Here is a 25,281-nt window from a genome sequence, read left to right as displayed (position 1 = left end):
ATGGAATGGGAATGGTAAAAAAAAACAGGGGGAGGTACGGGAACATCCAGGGAACAGGAGGCAACAATAACGAGGGAATTACGAGCATCAAAATGCGCAATGAAAATAAATTAAAGTTTCAAAAACAACAGCCGCAGGGCGGGAATGGGAATCCCGGGATGTCGTCCTCTGCAATTGTGCAGACAATTTAAAGAACTTTCTGTGTAGGTGGACTGGACGGAAAGGAAACTTTTTTTTTTGTTTCTTTTTCAGGGGGAAATAAGAAATTTGCATAAATTGACAGCAGAAATTTTTATACGCCACCACATAATGACCACTCGGAGCAGCTGTAAACAGCTCGTAAAAGTAATTACAGCCGCCGACGGACAAAAGCGGGGGATGGGGGTTACCATTTCCATTTCCATTTCCCCCACGACTGCCCACTAATTATAGGCAACTTAAACGCAACTAATTTTCACACTTGGAAAATGATTAAAACTCCATTTATCTATGTGGCGTGCGAGTTTGTGGTCGAAATAATGCGTGTATGTTGTATTTGGCCAAGGAGCAACAGCGTGAGATCCCCGAGATCCAGCGGGAGAGCCACCAGCTCGACACCTTGGCTAATTAATATTAATTGAATTTCCCTGGCCACTCGGCGAGTGCGTGGAAAGCCACGCAGCTGTTGTCGGGTGCCACTCGATTGGCATTAGCAGCGACTGCCAAAAAATAACAACCCAATGAAGTGGAGAATACCCTGGTATTTGGAGCAGCACTGCAAGAAAAAAAATAAAGTTTAAAAATGATAAATATCATAGGCTTCGAAGTCTGGTAGCAATGTTCAATTACATTTTATGCTAAATAAGTTCGACTTTGAAATAAAACAATTGTTCTGGGTTTTTATAATAACAACCAAAATTATTAGATGATTTTATCCTCTAACAAAGAACTTAAGAAAAGTTCCTTTAACGATCAATACATGTATGATCAATAAGATATTCAAACATTGAATTTATTATTAAGTAACCTTTCAGAAAATAACATAACAAAGTCTATTCAATGGAATCACTTGGTATATCACGGGTTCCAAAATTCTATACAAAATTGTAATGCCTTTGCAAAGGTCTTTACTAAAAAGTGGTAATACAGACTTGCTATACAATTTTTTTCCAAGTACAAATTTTTTCTAACTATACAAACCTTTAATAAAGAGATCCCATAATTTTTTCCAGATTTTACAAGAATTTTTTCCCAGTGTCCAGACCTCAAGAAGAGCATTCAGTTCACACCAACTCAGAACTCAGCTAATGCCGGGTCTAAACGATCACGAAACCCTGGCGGAAGTCGAACAGATGAAGCGTGCTCCGCACGAACATTTCGGGGCAATTATAGTTCAATTATATTGGTCAGGAGAGCGCCGTGCATATATGTAGAATATATTGGCCATAGCAAATGACCGGGGCACGCAATGGTCAAGAGCGGGTCGAAAGCAGGGTCAGTTGGCGCTGGACTAAGGGTTTTGGGTCTTGGATTTGAGTTCGGGTTTGAGTTCGAACGACTAACTGACAGCTGGCAAATTGCGAGCGGACCCACGTCAGTTGTCAGGACGCAGGACAGCCAGGATTTCCCATTCCCAGGCTGGACTTTGGTCAGAGGTCAAGCGCCGAACCCGTTACCCTACCCACACTGCACGCCAATTTAAGAAAAGACTTTCTCGATTGGTTTTCATAATCTTTTATTTCATAATTTATTACAATTGAAAATTATGTTCAATATTTCCTCATATTCTGTTTCGCCCTTGCTGGTCCTAAGCCATTCATCTTACGATTTATGGCTCCAACAAGTTCAGGAATTCGTTAATTGGTTTTTAGTTCTTTACATAGAAGCTTCAATTAGTTAATTAATTTAATGATACTGTTTCCTTTCAATATATTTATATTTAATTCATTCTGGCCTTTAAGTCTAGCAATTTAGTTAAAGTTAATTTTTACACGCACAAACATTTATTTAATTCAATTCTCCATATAAATATATTTAAAGTTTTTACTTCTTAGAGTTTTCTTCCATTTCTTTTCTTTTGTTTTATTGATTTAATTTCTGGATTTCGCAACTACTGAGTTAGCTCTCCCTTTCTAACTCTTGTGCTGCCTCTTGCTCGCTCGCTCGCTCGCTCTCTCTTTCTCGCCCGTGTGTCTTTGTCTATTTCTAGCTCTTTCATTCTTTTGGATTTACTTGATGCTGTCGCGTGGGTAAGTTGTATAAATTGTTCATCTGTCTTTTATATTTTAATATTTTTCTGGTGCACTTTAGTCTATGCTCAGGGTTGCTTTTCTCCTCTGTGACGTACTTCCCTTACCATTTATCGCTAGGTTCTAGCTTTAGATTAGGTTTAAACTTAGCTCTATAATTAGTATAATGTTCTTAAGTGTGGATGATCTATGCAAATGTTGCAATATATTTACAGTGTACTTTCTAGGGGGAAGTTATCAAAAATGTACAATATTTATTACATACATTACACTCGAATATGTAAATTTATAATCGTATTTATCAATCGTAATAATAATAATAATGGTAATAATAATGTTGCTGCAGCACTTAATAATCATATTCATAATATTTACGGCGTATACATTAAAGTTTCGAGAAAAATCACATTTTAATTTAAATTCTGACACGAAAATGATTTCAAACGTAAAAAGCCATCGAGTTCGCCTCTTTCATATACAATGCGTATTATAAATCGTATAGCTCATTATCGGGATTATTGTGGAAAACATATCCACACCTATCCAATACGCACACATATTGCCATATCCCCTCGAATCAATCTTACTGATTTAATTTACAAGCTTTGGTCGGTTCGGGGCAGCGAGCATATCCCTCAGATACGATACTCCATGGGGCAGATATTGGATATCCCGACGATCGAATATTGAAGGGGCATATAAAAGAAGCTCATACAAAATACTTGAAAACTCTCGGGATTTCTCAAGACCCCTGTGAACTGTTGGATATCACTCGCCGCTGTCCGCATCGACTGCATTTGGTTCCCTTTTCTTAAGCCATAATGTGTATGATATATAGATATATATATACTATTCAAGATTTATTAAAATTTAGTTAGGTATAACTAGGTATAGTTTATGTTCTGTATATAGACTCGTATACATCATTCATTCATTCAATGCTTCCACTTTGGTTTCTCATTTAAGGCGTTCTGTACAATTTGCGTTTAAACGTTTCTCAAGTCAATTGTTGTGTCGATTATTTAACTACTTTATATATAGTCTAATAAATTACTAGCGATGCGTACTCGTACTCGTATATCGTATAGTTCTGTTGTATAATTGTGAAAATGTTCAATTTGCATTCAATTCAATTTCAATTACAATTTCTATTCGCAATTACAGCTTTTGCAGTTTTAGCAAATTTTGTAAATAAATTTATCGCTTCGCTTGTTAGGTGCAAAAAAATTCGCATAAGGTTTTCATTTATGGGGGATTCTTAGAGAAGTTCGTATACATTTGAGTGATTGTTTCGAGTGTAGTCGGTAAGTAGTAAGATGAGTTTGCCTAAGTGTTTCTGCCAATTAAATGTTGGTTTCCCATGCAAAAGAAGCTCAAGTTGCGTTCAAAGAGCCGGCTAAGTATCCATCTTATTTCGCGTTTGTATTTTCAAAATAGGTACTCGCTTTCCACACCTCCAATCTATTTATATTTAATAAATTCCAAACTAAATACTTAAATTTCGATTTGTTGCCCTCTGCATTTACGTATATTCGTTACCATTTAAGATTAATCAGATTCACAAGCAATGTAAATTCAATTCAGTTCCTTAGCATGTGACGCGTCTGCCAAAAGATCCAACAGGAGTACAAAATAAAGATTTCATGGTGGGGGATGATAAAGCTCTTGGAGCACAAATATCCCCTTCAGAAATTATAAACCCTTGCCCCGCTGTAAGAAAATCATAGGCCAAACCAAAATCAAATAAAAACACAAACAAAGGTTATTTTTTCAAATATTTTCTCATATATGCATTTTTGTTTTCATCAATAAATCATCTTTCGTACAATTCTATCCTCTTGCTCAGTGTTTTGAATTAGTTAAATTTAAATCATTAATTAAGTAAATGTAATAATAATAATAATAGTTAACTAAGGATTAACGCATACAAATTAGAATACATAAATAAAAGTACAGTTTAAACGTAAGCATAATTTATTATTAATATTACGTATACATATTCAGAGTTATGTATATATATGCCTATGCCATTATTTGTATCGTATTGTTTGTATCTCGCATATATATATATATTCAAATCGGTCCGTGTGCTTCAGTTGGAAAATAATACTACAAGATCCGCACACAATAAAAACTCTAAAACAAATTCCATTTAAATCATAGGGTTCCCTCCTCTTTCTGATTCTTTCATCTTTTCTTTTATGTAAAAATTAAATTCCATTTCGTTTTTACTTAAGTGTTGCAAGGCGTAAAATTAGAAAACAATTCAATTTATTTAAATTAATCGTCTAAACGTAGGATATATATAGTAGGGTTCTATCGCCTAAACATAGATGTACGTATGTATCTATAGTTTGTTATCGATTTGTTTTGTATGTACATATACAAGATGCGTAAAGGTATAGAAAACAAAGCGTTACTACAGCTGACTTGTTACATAACTAAAATGAAACTAAGAACTAGCAAAGAATTCTCCTCTCATCCTCTCATTCCGCAAATTATATTCAAAAACTTTATTAAATTTCGTGCTTTTTTTCTTGATTTTCTGGTGGGGGCGGGGCATTTTCTAAATTCAAACTAAAATCTATAACAATTCCGAACGAAAATGTCGCTTAAATTTTTGTGTATTTTAGTTTTAATTTCCTTGCTGGTCTGCGCCTAAATTCATGCTTTAAAAATGTTGTGTTTTGCATTCTGCAGCTTTGAACATAAAAATTTGCATTTCAAATTGTTGTTGTTGCCGTTGCTGTTCGGTGTGTGTGTGTGTGTGTTTGGGTGTGTCTGTGTGTGTGTTGGGTTCTGGTTTTATTTTGTTTATTTAACTTATAGCTAAGCGTTTCATTTTTGTTTATGCATAAATATCTTTTTTCTTGTTTTTATTTTTTCCCTTTTTTCTGCTTTTGTTATTTATGTTTAAGGTATACACAAATAGTTTCTTTAAAATTTCTGGTTTGTTTTTGCTGGTTGTTGTTCTGGATTCTGCAGTTGTTGTAGTTGTTGGTTGTTGGTTGTTTTGTTGCTTAGCTAATATCATTTTATAGATTTTTACTACGGTTGTTTTGTTGTTTGTTGTTCTTTGCTTGTTGTTTTTTGTTTGCTATTACTTGACTGATATTGCCACGCGGTATGCTAGTTTTGGGATTGGATCGGACTGCTCCTCCAGTTCCTGATGCTCCTCCATCCATCTATCTTCCTTCATTCTCCAGTTGTGGTTGTTGGTGGTGGTAAAATTTAAGCTATGATTTTGGCTTGTTCGCTTCCGGAGAGCTCTCTGGTTCCCGTTTCCGTTGCCGTTCCAGTTCCAGTTCCGTTTCCGTTTCCGGTTCCGGGCCGGATTACGCGGATTACAAGTGCTGGCCGTAGTACTCGGCCGGCGGATAATGCGGATAGCCCTGATGGAACCCGGGATCTCCGGGCGGACGGTGCATCATATGCGCCTGGCTGTCCATCATGTAGCCCATGGCGTCGTGGCCATATCCGGAGGGACCTGGATGCGGTGTATAGACTGTGTTGGTGAAAAAGAAAGCGTGGGGAAAAAGAGAAAAAATGCACATAATTAGAAATTGCGTTCGAGTGTGTTTGCTTTTTCAAAAATCCAAGCGCGGCGATCCTCGCGGTTCACCACACTTAGTTCTTAACTAGATCATCGCCATTTCATAGTTATGGATATTTTTTTTGATTTCTTTTCTTTTGTTTTTTTTTTTAACTAAGAACAATAGTTACCTGCACGATTCGATTGATCGATCATCGGCTGGACGATTCTTCGCCGCGCATTGATGAACCTGTAAGAGAGACACAAAGAGATTTCCGTTTTAGTGGCATTCATCTAATTAAAAAGCACACACAACCGAAAAGGTTGCCATGAATTATGCATGAATTGGAGCCGGATTTACCGCCGGACCACGGTGGTGCTTTATGTGCCCAACTTAGCCATAAACCAAACCAAATCTCCGCCAGAGTCACACTTTTTGCTGCCCTCCGGACCAACCGGAGGCCAGATCAATGGGCCTCGCCGACTTTGGTTATGATTGTCGTTTAATAAATGCAATAAGAAATAATAAGCAGTTGGGAAGCCAGCCCAGTTGCCCGTTGATCCGAAGGATCAGTGGCGACATAAAAAGCGCAAAAAGAGCAAAATGATTAAAGCAGAAAGCCGCCGGCGGAGTGACAGTCACTTGGCCAAGACGATGTTACTCGCAAGCTTTGACACGGCCTCAGATGGAAAAAATATATATATCAGCCAAACAACGAAACCACACGGCAAAAAACCCAAACAGGGAAAAGGAAAAACACCAGAGGAATCAGTTACAGGTGCACTGGGAAAAACTAGTTGTCAAACTTGGAAGAACTAACTAAATTTCGGGGATTAATAAAATTCTTTTTCATGGATTTATATCAGATTTTGTTTCTTCAGATTTCACTATTAAAGAAAGATTTAAAGAATTTGAAAATTTATTAACAACTAATTAAAATATTTAACCTTCAGTTAAATTTAAATTTGTTTTTTTTTTATATTTCAAGATGGCATTTGCTTTTACTAAAAAAAGATTTTGATATTTAAAAGAAACATATCATTTTTCCCAGTGCACGTACAGCTACTCGCATTAGCCAAAAACGAACTAACCGGAGGTTAATGCACTTGAGAACTCCTCCTCAAACGGATTGAAAAAGGGAACATTTCACCGCTCGCCCCTTTGACTTTTCAATTTGCAGTTCGTTTGCGATCTGCCCCTGATTTTTGCTCATTTTGGGGCGGAAATTGTTGCAACGCCCTGAAATCGTTTATCAAAACGACAAAATGGAATTGAGTTCCGTTTGCTGCCATATAGATATTTCGCCGGTTTTTTTCGCATTTCAAGATGCAGCTTGTAAGCTGCAAATCGATTTGCCCGCTGGCCCCACACTTGATTGGAATGATTGCAGATGAGAAAAAAAAGAGAGAAACATTTTATATATAGGTTCAAATCGGTAGGATAGCAAACATTTGCCGAGTTATTTATGTACTTAGGCCATAATTATAACTTTTCCCTCTGCAGCTGTAACTAAGCGTTAATATTTAAAACTTGCTGGGGAAAAAAAGCGAAACTTTTTCGATTACGAAAGTTACTTTTGCTGTCTGGCCATCTCTTATTGGGTGTTAATGGACTTGTACAGAATCTCCTGGTCATTTGAATGGCTTCTTATGCCGAGTTCCATTCTGCCCGTCTCAAATTGCGCAAAATAAATACACATTTAGAGGAGATATAGTCCTGCGGGGGCTATTCCCCCAGGATTAAAGTCCAGTCCTGCTCAGCGAAAAGGTGTTGCCCGCCTGCCCATAAATAACCAAAAGTGTCAACATTTTATTTTGCTATTTTCTGCCAAGGTTTTTCTTTTCGCTTTTCTTTCTTTTCCCTGTTTTTTTTTTGTTTTTCCCCAGGACCTTTATACGCAGCGTTGCGTGCCTAAGCGAATCGGAAGGATGGGCCACGGGGTCCTTTGGCTACTATTTGTTAATTTGCAGTGTGCTTCGGTGAGCGCGAAATTCAATTTAATTGAGCTGAGTGCCTGCCAGGCGGCAGAGCTCTCACACATTTCTCCTCGGATTTTATTGTGGCCTGTCGCAGCTTAAAAGCATTCCACAAAGCCACCTCGCCACCCCGATGGGAACTGCATAAAAGATTCAGCAGCGCTTTTAACTTGGCTCTCAAGCTTTTCCATCTCTATTCCTATATTTTCGCATCTTGCAGTTTGCACTTCTTGCACTTTTCAGCTTGCCGAGTGTCAAGTTCTCTAGCCTGTCGCATAATGTGCAAAATTTGATGAAGTTGCCGTCTCCCAGAGACGTTTCCCTGGATCTCTGTGGCCCTGTCTCAAGCCTAATGCACTTTGGGATCTCTAGGATTTCCAGTTTCTCCAGTATCCCCAGTATCCCGCAGTATCCATATGAACATGGCCCATAATTTTGTTTGCCACATTCTTTTCACCTCTTTGCCTGTCGGCCATGTGGCAGGTTCTATTTCCTTGGCGTGGGCTGCCTTATAAATTTGTTTTGGCCAGTTGTGTGCTCTGGTTTTGGTTTCGGTTTTCGTTTCGGGCTTAATCTTACGGCCAAGTTGGAAAATAAAGCGTGTGAGTAATGGACAACCCAGGGCATCGTTTACCATATTATGATGTTGGGTGTTTGAAAAGATATCTGAGCCAATGCGATACGATCGGATCTCGAACGGATACTCACCAATTATTCACTTGCAGTATCGTTAGGCCGGTGTCCTGGGCCAATTGTTTCTTCTGGTCCTCGGATGGGTAGGGATGCTGTAATGAAAGGGGGAACAAATGTTATTATAGATAATAATAATAATAATTAATGCTTAAAGAGTGCTTTAAATTAACAGAGGTTTATCCTACACTTAAATTTTATATAATATTTTGAGATGGGTAGTGGAATCATTGATTTACAATGATATAAGTATTCTTATTATATTATATTCAGCAAGTGGTAAGATTTTCATCAGTATTTCTTAAGTATCATTGATCTTCCTATCATAAGATTATCTTTTAAAATGAAAAACCTTTAATTTTATTGTAATTAAAAATGTTAACCCCTGTTTTTCAGGCCCCATAGCATAGCGTCTATAAATACATAGTGTGAAAGTTGGACAAACTGTTGCAGTGCCCAAATTTACAATCTATCTAGCGAACCGGCCAAACAATCGATCAATCATGAGCCGCAATAAAACCGAATGGGAACCTGTCAGCCCGCCTCGATGGCTGCACTTGAAACGCTGAATTTTCGGTTGTTTTTGGAGTTTTATCAGAGTGCCGGTTGCAGTGCCTTTGCTGCTTATCAGCAGTGCCACTCAAAGTGTCCTCAATTGCCGGTACCCTCAGGGGGTTAAGTGTAAGCGAAGGGAATGGGTTAAAGAGGCGGTAGGCGGGGCATTGCAATTGGAGCGCGTGTCTAGCGCCAAATGGGCAAACAAATGCCAACGAGCAGTCCACTTCCCATAAATCTTGCAGTCGAACCGCCGACACAGTGGCGTCAGTGGGTAAATAGTTTGACTAAAGTGAAAGTGCCACTCCCCCTGGACAACCGCCCCCAAGGCCCCCGCCCCCTTTAAGCCAAGCTAATCTAATCGGCTGCTCGGCCTGGCGCTTATTACAATTTGTTTTATTTGCCTAGTTGTTGTGCACTTTTTGTTGATTCAACGATTCCGATCGTAGCACAAATTTAGTTTATTAATGATGGTTGGGAAGGTACACAGAAAAAAATATTAAACATGCTTTTGAAAGCTCCACTAGTAGAAAAAAAATTTTAAGGATCTTTATACGGCACAAGACTAATGAGAGAATTTTTTAAACTAATCTTAAAAATCTTAAAAATAATAAAGAACCTAAAAAAAAATGTTTTTAATTGTTTAACGTTTTATAAAATGATTTTTTAGAATATCTGTTATCAACAATCTTAACTTTAAACATTTAAAAAAAATGGTATTCATAGTTGTAAACATTTTTCAGTGCAATAAAGTTAAAAAAGGGTTCCAGACGTCACCTGGTGGCTGTCAAAAAATTATTTCTAAGGATCTCTGTTGGGCGGAAATAGCCGTCAAATGATTTTGGCTTTGTTTCGCCCCTCGAAAAATCGGGATATTCTTGTGCGCGTGCTCCGCGAACGGAGGACCAAGGACCCAGGACGCAGGACGAAGGAGCCTTTGTGTTTTAACCCTCGACTGGCCGCAATCGTTTCCGGCAGCTGTGGGCGGTTCCTTCAGCTTTTTCGGCCACTCGTCACCAGTCGATAATTGTGATTCGAGGGGACTCGAACCCACAACCTCCATTTCCATTTGCCTGCGAATGCAATTTTGTGTGCTGGCTAAGAAGTTGTTTTGGCAATTTACGATGGCCCCCCGAAAAATAAATGAACTGTCAACCATACATATAAGGCGGGGCCAAAGCCATTCCAATCCAAAATGTGCAACGCTGCACATCCTTGTCTCCATCTCTATACATATATCTGTATCTGTATCTGTATGTCCTGGCCATCGTCTGTAATGCAATTTAGTTGCCATTGTTGTTGTCCTCCTGTAGAAGCGAAGGCTTGGCCTTCCCATACAGCCTGCCTTAAATGCATTTGGCTTATTGTTTGTGTTTAATAAATTTTACGTGTTGTCTTGCTGCTGCTTGTCCAAGTCCAAGAAGTCCTGTGCCCGGCAGCAATAGTTGTTTGCTGTCCTGTCGAGGCCAGGACTTTCAGCCTGACACGCCCGCACTTCGGACAACAACAACAACCGAACAACAAACATCTAGCAGATATACACCAAATACTATATGAAATTTGCGTATTGACAAATAAACGTAGGAGCCATGTAAATACAATGGACATGCCAATGGCAATGTTAACCCATCCCAACTGCTGCTGCACCTCGTTTTCCACACATATATAAAATGTTCAAGAAGTCAGAAGGCATAAATTACATGCAGGTAAATTAAAACGGAATTTATAGCATACTTTGTGGCGCACATCTATTTGCAGAGATGGCTTTCTCAAAAGGAGGCGATGGATTTGGATGGGTGTGGGTGGAAATAAGATGGGGGGGTTTTCGGTTTTAGTTGCAGGTGGAGCCTGGTTATTGATTTGATGTTGTGGCCAACAAGAGCCGAGACATCTGGCTGTAGCAGGAACAACTTTGTGGTTGTCAATGGGGAAAAGGAATGGTCTGCAAACTTGGAATAATTAAGAGTCCAACTCAGGGAAAAGCATATATATTTGGGATTTTATTGCCTGGACAAGGAAGTTGCATCAGACAGTTTTAAAGTGAAAAAAAGATAATACATATATTAATAAAAAATAATATACATTCTAATGAAAAATATCAAAACAGAAATGCTTGATTCATTTTGTCCTCGGAAATTAATAAATAATAACATAATATGAATAGGCTTTTTTAAATACCCAAGTTTATGATAGTATTCCCATCGTTAAATTATAAAAATATCATAAGATCAAAATGGATTAAGGATCTGAAAATATTACTTCTGAATATATAATCTACAATCCCACAGCAGAAATTCCTTTCACAGAGACAAAGAGTTCTTTACCAACTATAAATACAACAGACTTGTCCCAACTGAATATAATCCTTTATATATATATATCTGTCAGGTCAAGTTCGTTGACTTGCTCGACTCTTGGGGGATCAGAAGTGCATATAATTCATTTGCAAAAGCTTTTCTTTCAACGCCTACTCTTCGTTTGTAGACTCCCAAGAGTCTGTCTCCGTTTTTCCCCCCTATAACTTCCGTCTCTGTCTGCTTAAGCGTTTTTCTTTCAGCTGCACTTTGTTGCACCAATTAGACTAATGAAAGCAATTATGCATTTCGCACTCACATACAGAAATATATATATATATGTATATACAGAGAGTGCATAACATGTCAAGTAGAAACAAAGTCCATTTGGTTTATTAATTTACCATACGACAAAATAATTAATTACTGTCACGCCTTTAAGTTGTCGCCCCAGCCCATAGTCCTCATAGTTGTCCCGTCTCTTTCTCTCCCTCAGCTGGCCGTCTCTTTCTTTCTGATTGCTGTTTCTCTTTCTGTTGCTGCCTTCTTGTCCCTGTGGCAACTTGACTCGCTCCACTTTTTTTGTGCCAGCATATTTTCACTTTGTTGTGTGTTTATTTAAACTTGGCAAATGAATTTAAAACAATCATCGCACACAGATGTGTTGGGAAAAGGGGGGAAGGGGGGTTTCAAGGGGGGTTTAACTCCTTCCTGCTCTACCCCCCTTGCTGACAAGTGGCAGGCCCAAGGCCCCCAGAAGAGGGAAAGGGGGAGGAGACCCCCTTTTCATTGGACCTGGGCCCAATGATGTCAACATGACTGCAACGCCGTGACACATGGCACAACAAGCCCAAGAAGTCTGCCCCCTTTTGGATCCCCCGCCCATGTCCCCCCCCCCACACATACACATCAAGACCAACAACAACAACAACGGGCAACCATGCGATGCCAACGATGCCGACGCCATTAACAACGCCAAATGCGACGCCATTTGTGAAACAAGCCAACGGCAACAGCAACAACTGCTGCAGCAACAACAGCAACAGCAACAACAGCAACACCAACTGCAACAGCAACAACAACGTTGGCAGCAAATTGCAGCGGTGAAAATTGCATTGCCACAGCGAAGAAAAGGCGACTGTTGGCCATTATGAAGATTTTTTCCAGTCTAAACAAAGCCAAATGAGTGTTTTTCCCTCGCATTTCCCGCCCCCCTTGGAGGCCCCAATGATAAGGTGAGCTGGAAGGCCTAGCACTAATCGCAATGTTGTCCCCCATAATCAGAAAAAATCATAATAATATTCAGCTTGACGATGAAGAGGGTTATAAAGTTATGAAGATGCTCTACGTCTAGCAGGTTGTGAACCTTAATATAAAATAAATAGGAAGGGGTTTTAATTTAAATGAAAGGCCTTTGTGTCGCATTTAATTGGAAACCGCTCAAGGCAAGAAACCTTTGAAATAAGAACTTTAAAGTTACCTATTTATTGGAATAGTAAACAGCATAGGAAGGGGTCTTATAGTTAAGGCAATGGTATTATATAAAGTGTGATTTTGAAATATAATTCTTTTTCAATAAATATAAAAAAAGACACTACCATTTCTTGGCAATCAAGGTATCTTAAAAACTAAGAGAATCAAAAAAACCAAAAATATTATATTCTAATTTCTCTTTATACAGTTATTTATAACTATAATATTTTCTAGTCAAATAAAGTATATAGTATTATAGTATATAGTATAATATATAGCGCATTGCTGGTTCGTATTGAGTCGGTACCTTGAACCATGCCACACACCAAGCGCCGTTGCAACATGACTCGCTGACAACAATGCAACTCTTTCACCGCGGCTGCACCTAATTCCCCCTGCCAGAAAGCCCCCCTTTCGTAAGACCCCTTCGACCTCCCTCTATGGCTTCCTTTGGCCATTTTGCCATGGCTTAACATTTCGCGCTCTTCGCTGTTTTTTTTCGGGGGTTGCAAGTTGCAACGGCAATACCAGCAACAGTAACAGCAACGTCAAAATGTAGGCCCAAAAGCAGAACAGCAACAACAGACAGCCGGAAGAAAATTGCCGGCGAGGGAGGGTGTTTTTTTTTTTTTTTGGTGGGGAGGGGGCTTTGAATCGAGAATGGGAACGAACCTGGGGCATATGGGCAAACTGCACACACATGTGGCTAACTGCTCGAGTAGGCGGAGCACGCGAAATGAGACTTTTTTGCTGGTGTTGCTGCCGTGCCATTGCCGTTGCCTTGGTTGCTGCTGCTGTTGTTGTTGTTGTTGTTGCTGCCTGTCTGCAGTGCGCGCCAAATGTAAACAAAATATTCGCGCGCCTGCCATAATTATGGCAACCAAGCAGCGGCAACAACAGCAACACATTGCTGCAACAACGGCAATCAGCCCATAAGCAACAACAAGGCAGCCATGCAATGCCCTCAATGTTGCTGCTGTTGCTGTTGGTGTTGCTGCTGCTGCTGCTGTAATTGTTGTTGCAGCCAACGTCTGGCTTTTGTTTTTTGGTTGGCCAGTCAGTTAACCCGGCCCCAAGCACCCCGCCCCCTTTGCCAGAATGAAATGCACTTCATTAGCACCATCATTGCGGTCTTATTTGGGGTCTGTCTTATTCGGATTCAATGGCTTTCGAGCGACATCTCTTTAACTGAATTTATAATGCAAGCTAAATAATTCAGCTACCGTTGGGTATAAGGATAAGTCTTTAAGCATATAAATCAATAGTAAACACCCACAACTATTAGCGATCTTCAATATTTAATGGGCGATTTCTCAATGTCATGTTAACTTTTGTCAACTTTTGACCAAACTTCCCACTGAATTGTGGGATTATAAAGAATTAACCTTACATTGAAAAACAAATTTGTCTTTCTGAACAGTTAATCTTCATGTTACCTTTCTTTGACAGACTACAAACTAGAACTTTAACCTGAAATTGTGAAAATGAATGGAATTTTAGCGTGCTCTACCTCAATCATTATTTTGTTCTAAGTACATATTTTTTAATTCTCCATAAATATATTTTAAGCTGAAGAATTTTAAAACCACATCATTCATAGGCTCTTTTGGCCCTTAAGTTAATTATTTCGAAAGCTATACCCTCAGTCGATAAATCAAATTGGCAATCATTGCATTATGCCAAATCGAAGGCTTTTGAATACGAAATTAAAGTTTCAAACGCATGTCGGCGTAAAGGAAAAACAATTTCCCTAATGCGTTGAAAAACTGTTAATGGCATTAAGCCGGGACGACGGAGTTAGTCAAGGATGTGGATGTGGATCTGGATGGAATGGTGGATTGCCGATGAGGATGTGCAGGTTGTGAAAGTCGAGACGCTGCCGCTGGGCAAACATGAGTGATGCGCTGATTTAAACGGCAATTCATCAATGTCACCGAGGGTTTGGGGGAAATGGGGGTGGTTGGGCTAATGCTTCTTCCGTTTACTTTACTTTTCGCCCAAGGGGGTGGCTGGCGTTTTAAAACGCTTATATTCTTTGGGTTCTCTTCCTTTTTTTTTTTTGGGCCAGAAACGCATCCTCAACTTTAATTTCCGATTCGCTGGCTTATCGCGCTGGTCAGCTTTTGGTCGTTAACTTTGGCCACACACCAAACACACTCGCTTACCGAATTCCATTAAGATTTCTATCATTTTACATACGCAGCAGCGGCGGCAGACTCACAAAAAATCCCCAAAACTAATGGCCAAAAAACGTAGTTGAAACTTCCTTGACCCTTCCGTCCAGCATAAAATCTTATAGTTTTGTTTGGCTCTTTCTTGGCTCGACCGCATATTCAACCCTTGGTCACCTTGGATTTTCCCCTTTTCCCTCTTTTTTGTTGCTTAACATAAAGTGGCGCATAACAAATCTGTTTATTTGTATTACACATCCGGTGGATTGGACTGGACTTCCGTTTGGCATCTCCGAAATCCGAAAAAGGAACTTTGAACTGCAGTTTCTTTGCTTTGAATAGCCATTGCCATTGGCAATTTGTTTTTAGTGCCGCATTTCGAGGCCGTTTAGCCGAGCTCTTTGATGGCCCCAAAATGGAAATCTAATTGGACGCGATGACCGGGCAAAGAAGCCGAAAGACAAGGTCCGAAAGGGTATTTGGTATGGCCAACTGGATAAATGGCTAAATGGATGCTTAGGCCGAGTGAGTGGTCTGCGATTGGGCTTGGCAGTTGAAATGGGTGGGGGGGGGGCTGGTATAGGGGATAGAAACCTCTTCAGTCTGATCGAGTACAGCACACAATCTTGTTTGCATTTCCCACCCTAATGGCCATATAATCAAGGTTCCGAATGGCGCCTCCCCTGGCTGCTATCGTTTACATCATCGTGCAGGCTTTCCAAGTTCCCTCGAACCCAAGAGCCCCTTTTTTTGCTTCCCCCCAGCTTTTCCCCACCCACTGCGCCGCCCATTGACGCAGGCCATTCATTGGAGCCCATGCGGTAATCTTATCAACCTGCCACACGTTGGAAAAATGAACGGAAATAAAACAATAGGGGCACTGAGAAAAAAAATTCGTAAAAATCCGCTTGACTTACTTAAATTCTTAAAAAGTTTAAAGAAGTTTTTCCTAATAGTTTTTATTACCTAAGAATTAAATGTTTTCTTATACCAACGATATTACGTGGATTTCTGGAATATTTTAGAGCATTTCCTTTGCTCTCTGTCCATGCTTAAAATTCCCAACTTATTTTTTAGAATACCAAAAATTTACTGATTAAAGTATTTGTATTATGATAAATATGATATGATATAATAACATATAGGATATAAGTACTTTTAAACTGAATAACAATCTATTTCTTATAATTTCTGTTTATGCTTATAATTCCCAACTGATTTTTCAGAATATCAAAAACATACTTATTTAAGTAGCCTCTTTCATTCATTTGATATGATTTTAAATTATATTTTTTAGTGTTTTACATTTAAGTTCAAAGTTTTTCCAATTTTTCTTTCTTTTTCGTTTATATATATTTTTCTCAGTGTGACTAGACCACATTCTTATCAGACTGGGGCTGGTTTAGCTCCTAGTTTCTAGGGGTGGGGCCCCAGCCCCCAGCCAGTCAGAGATTCCCACTGAGATCGCGATAACATCTCTGACGTGCCGGGAAGCCATTGGCCATTGAAAATCGGAGGTGGAAATGAAGGTAGAAGGTGGAAACATGCCACTTGCGCTACTCACCGTTAAATGCTGAAACAGCCACGCTCTCAATATGTTGGTTGCTACTTTTGGGAAAATGCCACGTTTCTTTTGGTTCTTTTTGCCGCTCGCATCGTCGTCCTCCTCGCCGGTGCCCTCTCCACTTCCTATGCTGGCATTGCTGGCATCACCTGGAAAATTCGTGGAGAAATGGTAGAAAAGTGAGTGGTGTTCGGGGCATCTTCCTAAAGGCCTATGTCAATATTGTCACAGTTCTACATACTACTACTATGCTATACTATACTATAGCATAGCCCCCAAGATCCCAGATTCAAGACAAGTTTTGTGTTTGCTGTTCTGGTTTATGGCTGTTTGTCAAGTGGGCATAAAATTACTCGACTCGGTCGTAACGATAATCATATGGATGACATTGTTTGTGAGTGCAGGTCAGTAGAGTGGGTTCAGCTCCAAGACTTGTTTATAAACAAAATTAATATTTGTCAGGGCTGCCGCTTTGGCTTTTTGGTAATGTTCCTGCATAATTTTTGGTTAATTTAAACTCCCCCAAGGCTTTTATCTTTTGTTTGCCCCTCTCAGCCATCCCAGGCCAGGCGTTTCCTGTGTGCTTTCCTTTTCATCATCATCATCATCCACATCGTACTCAGTGGATCTCCCTAGTCTATGTATATTTTTGTTTAATATTAAGTATGTTATTTGTGTGTTTACTTAAAGTTTTAGTTACACTTAAGTAACTCAAATGCCAGCAAACAGGAAGCCTGAATCGCTGCGCACATGCAAACAAAATAAACCAGACCAGGCTGGAGCAACCCAAGCAACTCGAAGACCATCCATGGATTGCATAATTTCACGCTCCTTCCTCGATGATGATGATCATCAGATTTCGGGTGCCCCAAAACAAATATTGCCCAACGCCAAATGTCTAACTTGGTAGCCTTCGTTTAATTCCTTCATAAATTTTCCATGCTTTATCTTTTGCACAACACCTTTGGCATTTGCTTTCGCTCCACCTTCACTCTGGCCGCTTTTCATTAATTTTTCAGTTAACTCATTCATTAATTTTCACACACAGTAGCCACACCTAGAAACAAACACTCAAACACTCAAACATTCAATGGTGGCAGACTTCACGCCATTTTGCGTAAACCGGAAGTTCGTTTTGATTAATTTAGTCGCCGATGGAGACGTTCGCTTGGCGAGTGGTCAGAAAAGTGGAAAAGGTAAGGGAAGGGGATTTTCCAAATAGGCCATAAAACAAAACCCGATGGCAGCAGACCAAATAAAAAATGGATGGAAAAAACAAACAGAACCTGGGGAATTTCGATGGTGAAAAAAGGCAGACCTCTCTATACTCTCAATTTAGATAAAAGAATTGACGAAGATTTTTAAGCTCACATCATAAGAAACTCTTAAAAAGCATAGCTAGATAAAATATTATACCAAAATTTGTTTGTTTAATATAATAATACTCTTAGATGTCGTCTAAAATAGCTTAGATAGGCGAAAGTATTTTTGGAAAACCTAAAAACATAAGACAAAAGCTAGACCTTGTTATTCAAATATTATTACTTAATATTCAATATAACAACCTGAGATACAGAAATATAGAAAGCCACTAACCAAATCAGCGGAACACGAAACCGGAAAGTTGTAAAATTAATTTACCAGAAAGAAGAAAAGGCCCGAAAAACGTAAACAAAAGAAGAAGTTCCCAAAACAATCACTTGTTGGAACGCTGGAACCTTTCTAGCGCCTTTCGCCCCCACCATTCTTTGCATAATTTAGCAATTATGGAAATGCGTCTGTGGCCCCATAGTGTATATATGGATGGTATGGTATGGTATGTGGCCAAATGAAAGCCAAGAAGGAGGCGTCCATTACACAAAGCTTATCGAGGAGCACTGTGAGCTGCACTTTAGCTGCGAAGAGCGCCGAAGAAACTAGCTGCTGGCACTTAACAACTTCATTAAAAGTTGTTTATGATCCTCGAAATTGATTATTCCACTCATGAGGGGGGAGGAAAGAGGAGGGTTCAGGGGGATCGGGATCTCAAGGCCCCCCGAATTCCCGCCGCCTAAAGAGAGATCCACAAGGCACTCAAATCGCGACGGGCGCGCGCTTAAGAAAACATGAAATTGATTAATGCATTTGCCTGCAACATGGTCAGGAGGAGTCGGAGATGCAGATGGGTCGTCTCTAGAGTCCGGGGTCTCTGGAACTCGGGATCTCGAGGCCCGGTATCTGCTGGTGATATGTAAATTCCTTCAAGTGGATTGCACTTTACGCCGACTCCAAGTTCGGTTTGCTGTGGTGTGTGCTCCCATTTCCATTTTCTTATTTAATACTTCTTTTTTTCAAGACCCAAACACAATTAATCTTTGGCCGAAGCCGCATCTTCTGGCTCGCTTATTATTGTTATAATAACGATGTGCAAAAGCACTTGTGCCACTTGAAAGGGCACTCGTAAGTTGTCGGTGGAAGAAAAATAAAAAGGGGGGAAAACCGATTAGGACGCGGTGCGTTTTCGTAGCTTTTTCCCAAAGTGCTTTTCGCTGTACGCGATAAAGGCGCTTGCATTTTTGCTTTTAATTGAATTGTTAAGCGCAGCGCAAAACTTAATTAATTTTCACTATAACTTTGTGGACTTTATGGTGCCCGCTCGATTCTCAATAAGTTTGCTTTTGGGGGGGGGGAAGCGGTGGGGAGTTGGAAATAAATTTGATGCCAGGGCAATTTTCGTGGGTGGCTCACAAACAAACCCACACAAGCATTTTTATTTATTATTGGCTTAAAGGACGAAGGATGCAGGAGCCAAAGACGCAGACGCAGACAGACATATATATATACATATATTTCTATATATATATATACGATGTGTGTGTTGTTATTATTGCAAAATGCTTCCAAAAAAAAAATAAAGAAACTTGCTTGCCACATTTTCATGTTTGTTTTTGGTACGCTCTTTTTGCTCCCATTTTTTTTTCCTTCCTGCCTTCTACAATTGCGCAAAATTCCAATTTGCAGTAAATTTTGCGATTTTTCCTTTATACGGACATACAAAACATTTTTAGTTTCCTGCTGGCTTTTCCTTTTCCTTCCGCCCCAGAATGCAATTATAGAGTAAAGCTGACAAAAACCCAAATGCTTCGAGATGCTTGCGGAAAGTTGCCCGATTGATTAAGATTTTTGCAGAGCCAGCAGCCTCAAAGAACATATATTTTAATAAATTTTATTTAAGTCGGTTCAATATATCCAGATTTTTTTATTAAACAGTCAAAAAAAATGGAATAAGATCTTTAAAATATCAGAAAATATAGACCACCAACTTTTCGTATTATTACATTAAACAAAAATAAATCTATTGGCTCTTTTATTTAATATCTTTATTTTAATCTAAAAATTATTATTCATCATTTTATGTGTACAGTTTTCTATTGAAAAAATAAAGGCCAAAAATAAATGCATTTCTTCTACAGGCTGCATAAAATTCAATAACAAAATGCACTTTTCCACCCGTCAAGTTGCAGCAGGAAAAACAAACAAAATTGCTTTTCCAGCCGACAAGAAGCGAATGGCGAAAGACAGTGAGGGCTATAGATATTTTCCCTCTCTCGATGGCAAAATATTTCCAAACTACTTGACTGTGGAGGTGGAGATTGGGGATTTGAGGGGTTGGGGGTTGCTTTTCAATCGTAGCAGTTTTCAATTAGTTTTTAAATAAACTTTTGCCTGCGCACCAACTGAGAAACGCCAAATGCTACCGCACAAGAAAACTTTCCATTTTTCCAATGGGATATGGGTATAGCCAGAGTTGTTCAGTTGTTCAGTTTTCAGTTTGTTTATACAAATCCATGCCAATCGTCTGTCAATCATTTTCCAATGGGAACGAGCCACGAGTAACATGGCGGAAGTCTGCTTAAGCTCATCGCTTCGCAGAGTATTTGGATTTTTCAGGGTGCCTAACTAATTGAGTTTGGCCCGAAATGATAATAAACAGCGGTGTGGCGGCGGTCTAGGCCGGTTAATTGAATTCAAAACATGTCAAAAGAAATCACACTGGGTGGCCAGAAACGCCCTCAAGCTGCGGCATTTGTCGTCAGCTGCAGCTTGGCAAACACTTGAGAGAGTAGGGGTAAAAAAAAAACCATGGCTCAAGTGTTGGCCAAGAAGCTGCGTTTGAGCCAAACACTTCAGCGGCAGAAATGCCAGAAGAGAAAAAAAAACAGAAGCGCCTGACAAAAGCCCTGGAAAGGGCGTCATCATCATGCTCATCTCGTCAAGTGGGTGGCTCTACAGTAAACACTCGAGCGGTGGACCCCCTACTATTCCAAAAATACGAGGAGAGTGAGACCTCCGAGGTGTTAGCCCGCTTATTAGCCAACATCACGAGCTGCGCTTGCTGACTTGGGCCTGATTTATGGCCCGGCATTTATTGTTTATGAAACGCTTTATTGAATCTCATCTCCACGGCACTGTGATAAACATGAGCAATTCATTTCGGTTTAGACGGTGACCAGTTAAGTGATATGCATACGATCGGCAAATTAATAAAGCTTAAGTGCCACTGGCAAATGGCTTAATTAAACATGGAATAATCAGCGCGGTTTGACTTTGCTTGGTTTGACAATCGCCTATGACTTATGGCTGCACAGGGGAAAAACATTCTAATCGAGAAGAGTCTTGAAAAAATATTTGAAAAATTAATATTCTTAAAACTAGCTTAAAAGATAAAAAATATATAACATCTCAAAAGGTTTGACAGACTTCTTTCCATTTGAAAACCAAAAGGAGAACTCTTTCGACTTGATTTCAAGAAGGTTTCCTCTCAAATAAGTGAGAAGACCGGTTCTCAATTTGAGAACATTTTATCCTAGCTATTTTACGTTCTCAATTTTTCCCGGCTGTAGGATAGCCTTTGAGTACTTTGTAATTTCAAAAGCCCTCAGCCAAGAGTTTTCCATTTGGTCTATTCGATTTCCCTGGCCATTTTCATGTGCGAATCAAAAAGGGAAAAAGATGAATAAACTGCAAATTATCGGAGGCCGCAAAATGATGATGGATCACCCAATCGCGCAACGCCATAAAACGGCAACAAGTCAATAAGAACAACTACAAGAGCTCAGGCATATGGCAAACCAGACTCCAAAGTCAATAGCAATTTTTGTGGCCATTTTTTGTTGTGATTTTTTTTTTTTTAACTTTTTTGTGTTTGTTGTTCCCAGGCGCAGGCACAAAAAACAGTTTGAAGTATTAACACAAAAGCCGCTTTAGCTTTTGGCTTTGCCATCCACACACGAATATATCTATACACATATATATATATGTATCTATAGAAAGGAGGCTTTTTATGGAGGATTTGTGTGATCCGCTGCAATATTTTGAGCCGGCCAGCAACAACCAACAACCATCATCATTGTCGGCTTGTTGCATTGTTTTTGGCCAACAAAAAATGGGAGGGAGCGGGGGGAATAATAATAAAAAATAATAATAATAATGTTGCAAGGGGAAAAAAAGTCTGTGGATGCTGCAACATGTTCATGCCTCATTATTTTCGTACGGATTTTTGCGGTTCGCCTTGGACTCTTTGGATTTCGGTTCTCAGGCTGATGATGCTGGAGTTCATTCAATAGGCTTATGTACAGTACAGGAAAAAAAGAAGAGCCAGAATACTGCCTGGCGGAAAAAGTTTATTAAAATTCCAGGCCAGGCCAGTAAAAAAAATACAACAAAAAAAGAAACAGACCAAGCCAACACATGTTTTCACGCCTACGAAAAAAAAAGCGGTTGAAGAAAGACGGAAAAAAGCTGACGGAGCACCGCCTTATATGCAGATTAGCCATATGGAGTCGCCGTTTCTTTTCTCGACTCTCCTACCCATATGCAAAATCAAATTATTCAAATTCAATTATTGTCAATTTTATTTATTATTAATGCGCATAATTGTCAAATTTGCCAAATTTATGAACCCCTCGGTTCGTTTTTTCGTTGTTGCTTTTTTTGTTAAAGCCATATGCAAATGGCGGCAAGACAAGATTTCTGTGCGCTCAATCCGCTCGAATTTATGAGACATGTTGAAATGCATCTCACCTTGCTTTTTGGAGGATCCCAAGTCTCAGAATCTCAAAATACAACCGAGACAGGAACTGAGAACCTGGGATACTGAAACCGAGTCGAGTTCTGGAGTTGATCTGCCACCAAGGGAGTTGGCCGGGAAGATTAATGGCCACGGGTTTAATTTGTTTTTGGCTGTTCAGGTATTCATTACTCTTTATGCACTCGCATTGACACCTTTTCAAAAAAAAAAGGGGGGAATAAAAAACAATATTTGAATGGGGGGCCCACAGGTGAGTGACTGGGATTTGAAGCCTCCTTTGGTTTATTACCCTCACTCCTTTTTATATTTTTTCTCTACGCCTTGTGGTACATGATATTAAGCAATTCATAAGCGTGTAATTTCGTTTAGCACACGAACCAAATAAAATACAAGCCAGCAAAAAAAAAATGATGGAAAAAATTAAATGTCTGCAGTTGATTTTTTCCTGACATCAAAATTGCAGTTGTGCCGCAGACAACGCGCCAAATTCAAGGCGGTCCCAGACATTGGGGATGTTCTGCTTCTTCTTAGGCTTCCTCCCCCTTCTTTTTATTTTATTTTTTTAATAACACACACAGAAAATGCTTTTTTAACAGCCTGAAAATTATAACGCATCAGTCACGAAAACATGAAGACAAGGAAACTTTTGCTTTATATTTTTTTTTGCCCAATTTTTTCGCTGTTATTTCCTGTAGTTTTTCCCTTCCTCCGCGTTTGCATGTGAAAATCTTTTTTTTCTCTCTGTACATTGTTACCCCATTTTGTGCAGCTTTGTCGGCCATATTGGAGGGGAAAAGTCTGGCCAGAAAGATAGAGAGAGAGGGACCGAGGGCGTGCGATAAGGAAAGAGAAACCAGGGAGCAAAGTGCAAAAACTCAGAGTGAGGGCGAGCAAAAAATTCGCATTTATTCCGCCGCTGTACTTGGCAACAAAATGGTTTATTAGATTGAAAAGCGAGAAGCACAACCAAATAGATACAACTTCAAACCTTTTTTTATTCTTTTTACATATTACCCCTCTAGCTTGAGAATATGCAAATCAAGTTAAGTAACAGACAGCATAAATTAAAATTAAAAAAAAAAGACTAAAGAATCTAGATGCGATGGGGAGATCAGTTGAAATGAATCTTTGAACCGCTCGGCAACTGTCCAATAATAATGAAATATTTCCAACTCGAAACCGGCAAAGAAATAGACAAAAAACACGCTTGTAAGACGGCAGTGTGGTATTTGTTGTTAGCCTTATTTATGTTCTCCCTACTAATTTCGAATTTGAATCTTTTCGGCTGTGTGACCTTTGGGGGCCTAACACACATATCTCGATATATATTTGGTAGATGTGTGTATTTTTCTTAATTTTGAAAGCGTATTAAATTACGAACCGAGGGCTCGGTGGGGCCCCCAACCGCCAAACCCCAAAATTGAAACAAGAATTTCAAGTATGTTTAACCCAAAACACACAGAGCCAAATGCCGCAACAGAACAGAACAGAATCAAAATCAGAATCGGAATCAGAATCAGAGAACCAAAAACCGAAACCGAAACGGAGAGCAGATTGGATTGGAGTTGGGAGTTCGGTGTTTTGGAGTTGGAGGCTCTGGGCTTAAAGTATTTCACAGGAAATCTTCGGAAACGCAACCCAACAGCACACACACAATATGTTCTACACATTTCTTTCGACCCCTCCCCTCGTGTGTGAGAAATCGAAATCCCAAAAACTAAATCCTATAATGCCTGCGAGGGGCGCACACACCATCGAAAAATCGAAAAATCCGACCCGCACTCACGCACGGCTACATTTTGAAATATCTCATCGTGTGTGAGAGTGTTCGGTTCGGTTTTGGTATTTCTTTTTCTTCATATTATTTTGTTTTCTGCCCTTTTCATTTTTTTTTGGTTTCTTTGTTTCACATCCCCACCCAGGTTCCCAGTCCCTTTCTGGCCCCATCTCAAGAGTCACAGGGCACTGGCAGCCCGAACAGAGCGTGCGCTCACTCTATAATAATGATAAGATGGCTCTTAATCACAAAATTTATATGTGCCCCGGCATTTAGTTGTTCCTTCTCCCCGAGAAGCCAAAGACCAGAAATCAAGGGATCTGGAAACTGAACACTGAACACTGAAAACTAAGGACTGAGAGGCCCCATCTGAACCAAACTGAACTGAACTGATGATGGGTTATGCGCGTTTATAATTATGGGTCCTGTCATTCCGCATCTCAAAGTCTACAATTTTCAGTTTAGTGCGGAACAGAGATGGGCAGTCATTCCTCTCTCATTCGGTTTCTCCATTTTGGCAGAAAGAACTCTGATCTCTATGGGCGTGGCATTTTTCGGGGGCTGCCCCAAAAAAAAATTCGTAATAATAATTATACAATTATAAGGAGAAAGCTTACCGCTTGCACTCGTTCCGAAGTTGTCTGCAAATAGAAATAAAATGCAAAAATTAGTTAATTATTTGTTCAGTTGTTTGTTTGCTTTTTTGGGGCAACAATAACCTGCCTAAGACCCAAATATTTCCTTCCAACTTGGCTATAATAAATCTTCTCATAACCCAAACACAAAATTTCAAGCCCAACAACAGGAAAAAAATTGAAAAATTTCGTGCAGACTTCTGACCGCAAATTGTTGTGAGTCTTTTATTTCGGTTTTGTCGGATTTCGCTGGCTATAAAATATGAAATATATATTCACACGCCGAAGGGATTGGAGGGGTGGCAATCAATCAAA

At 39.6% G+C, this 25,281-nt stretch overlaps 1 protein-coding gene and 1 pseudogene across 3 annotated transcripts in view; both read right to left on the bottom strand.

Annotated features, from left to right (window-relative positions):
• Nucleotides 1–3,990: 3,990 nt before the first annotated feature.
• Nucleotides 3,991–25,281, bottom strand: part of hth (Meis homeobox homothorax) — a 111,099-nt gene continuing 89,808 nt past the window's right edge. For 2 of the 3 annotated variants that reach the window (XM_036817166.3, XM_065866390.2), the window contains 5 exons: nt 24,949–24,972; nt 16,485–16,633; nt 8,446–8,522; nt 5,952–6,010; nt 3,991–5,733 (listed from right to left, as the gene is read on the bottom strand). In XM_036817166.3, coding sequence (XP_036673061.1) covers nt 5,573–5,733; nt 5,952–6,010; nt 8,446–8,522; nt 16,485–16,633; nt 24,949–24,972 — 470 coding nt within the window. In that variant the 3' untranslated portion in view covers nt 3,991–5,572. The remainder of the gene's footprint in view (nt 5,734–5,951; nt 6,011–8,445; nt 8,523–16,484; nt 16,634–24,948; nt 24,973–25,281) is intronic. The other variant, XM_036817167.3, reaches the window with a different exon arrangement.
• On the bottom strand, nt 21,369–24,935 carry LOC118877640 (uncharacterized; annotated as a pseudogene).

Source organism: Drosophila suzukii, chromosome 3 (assembly GCF_043229965.1).
Source record: "Drosophila suzukii chromosome 3, CBGP_Dsuzu_IsoJpt1.0, whole genome shotgun sequence".
In the NCBI taxonomy this organism is placed as follows: domain Eukaryota; kingdom Metazoa; phylum Arthropoda; class Insecta; order Diptera; family Drosophilidae; genus Drosophila; species Drosophila suzukii.
Note: the sequence above shows the minus strand (reverse complement) of the source record. Positions and strands in the feature narration are given on the sequence as shown.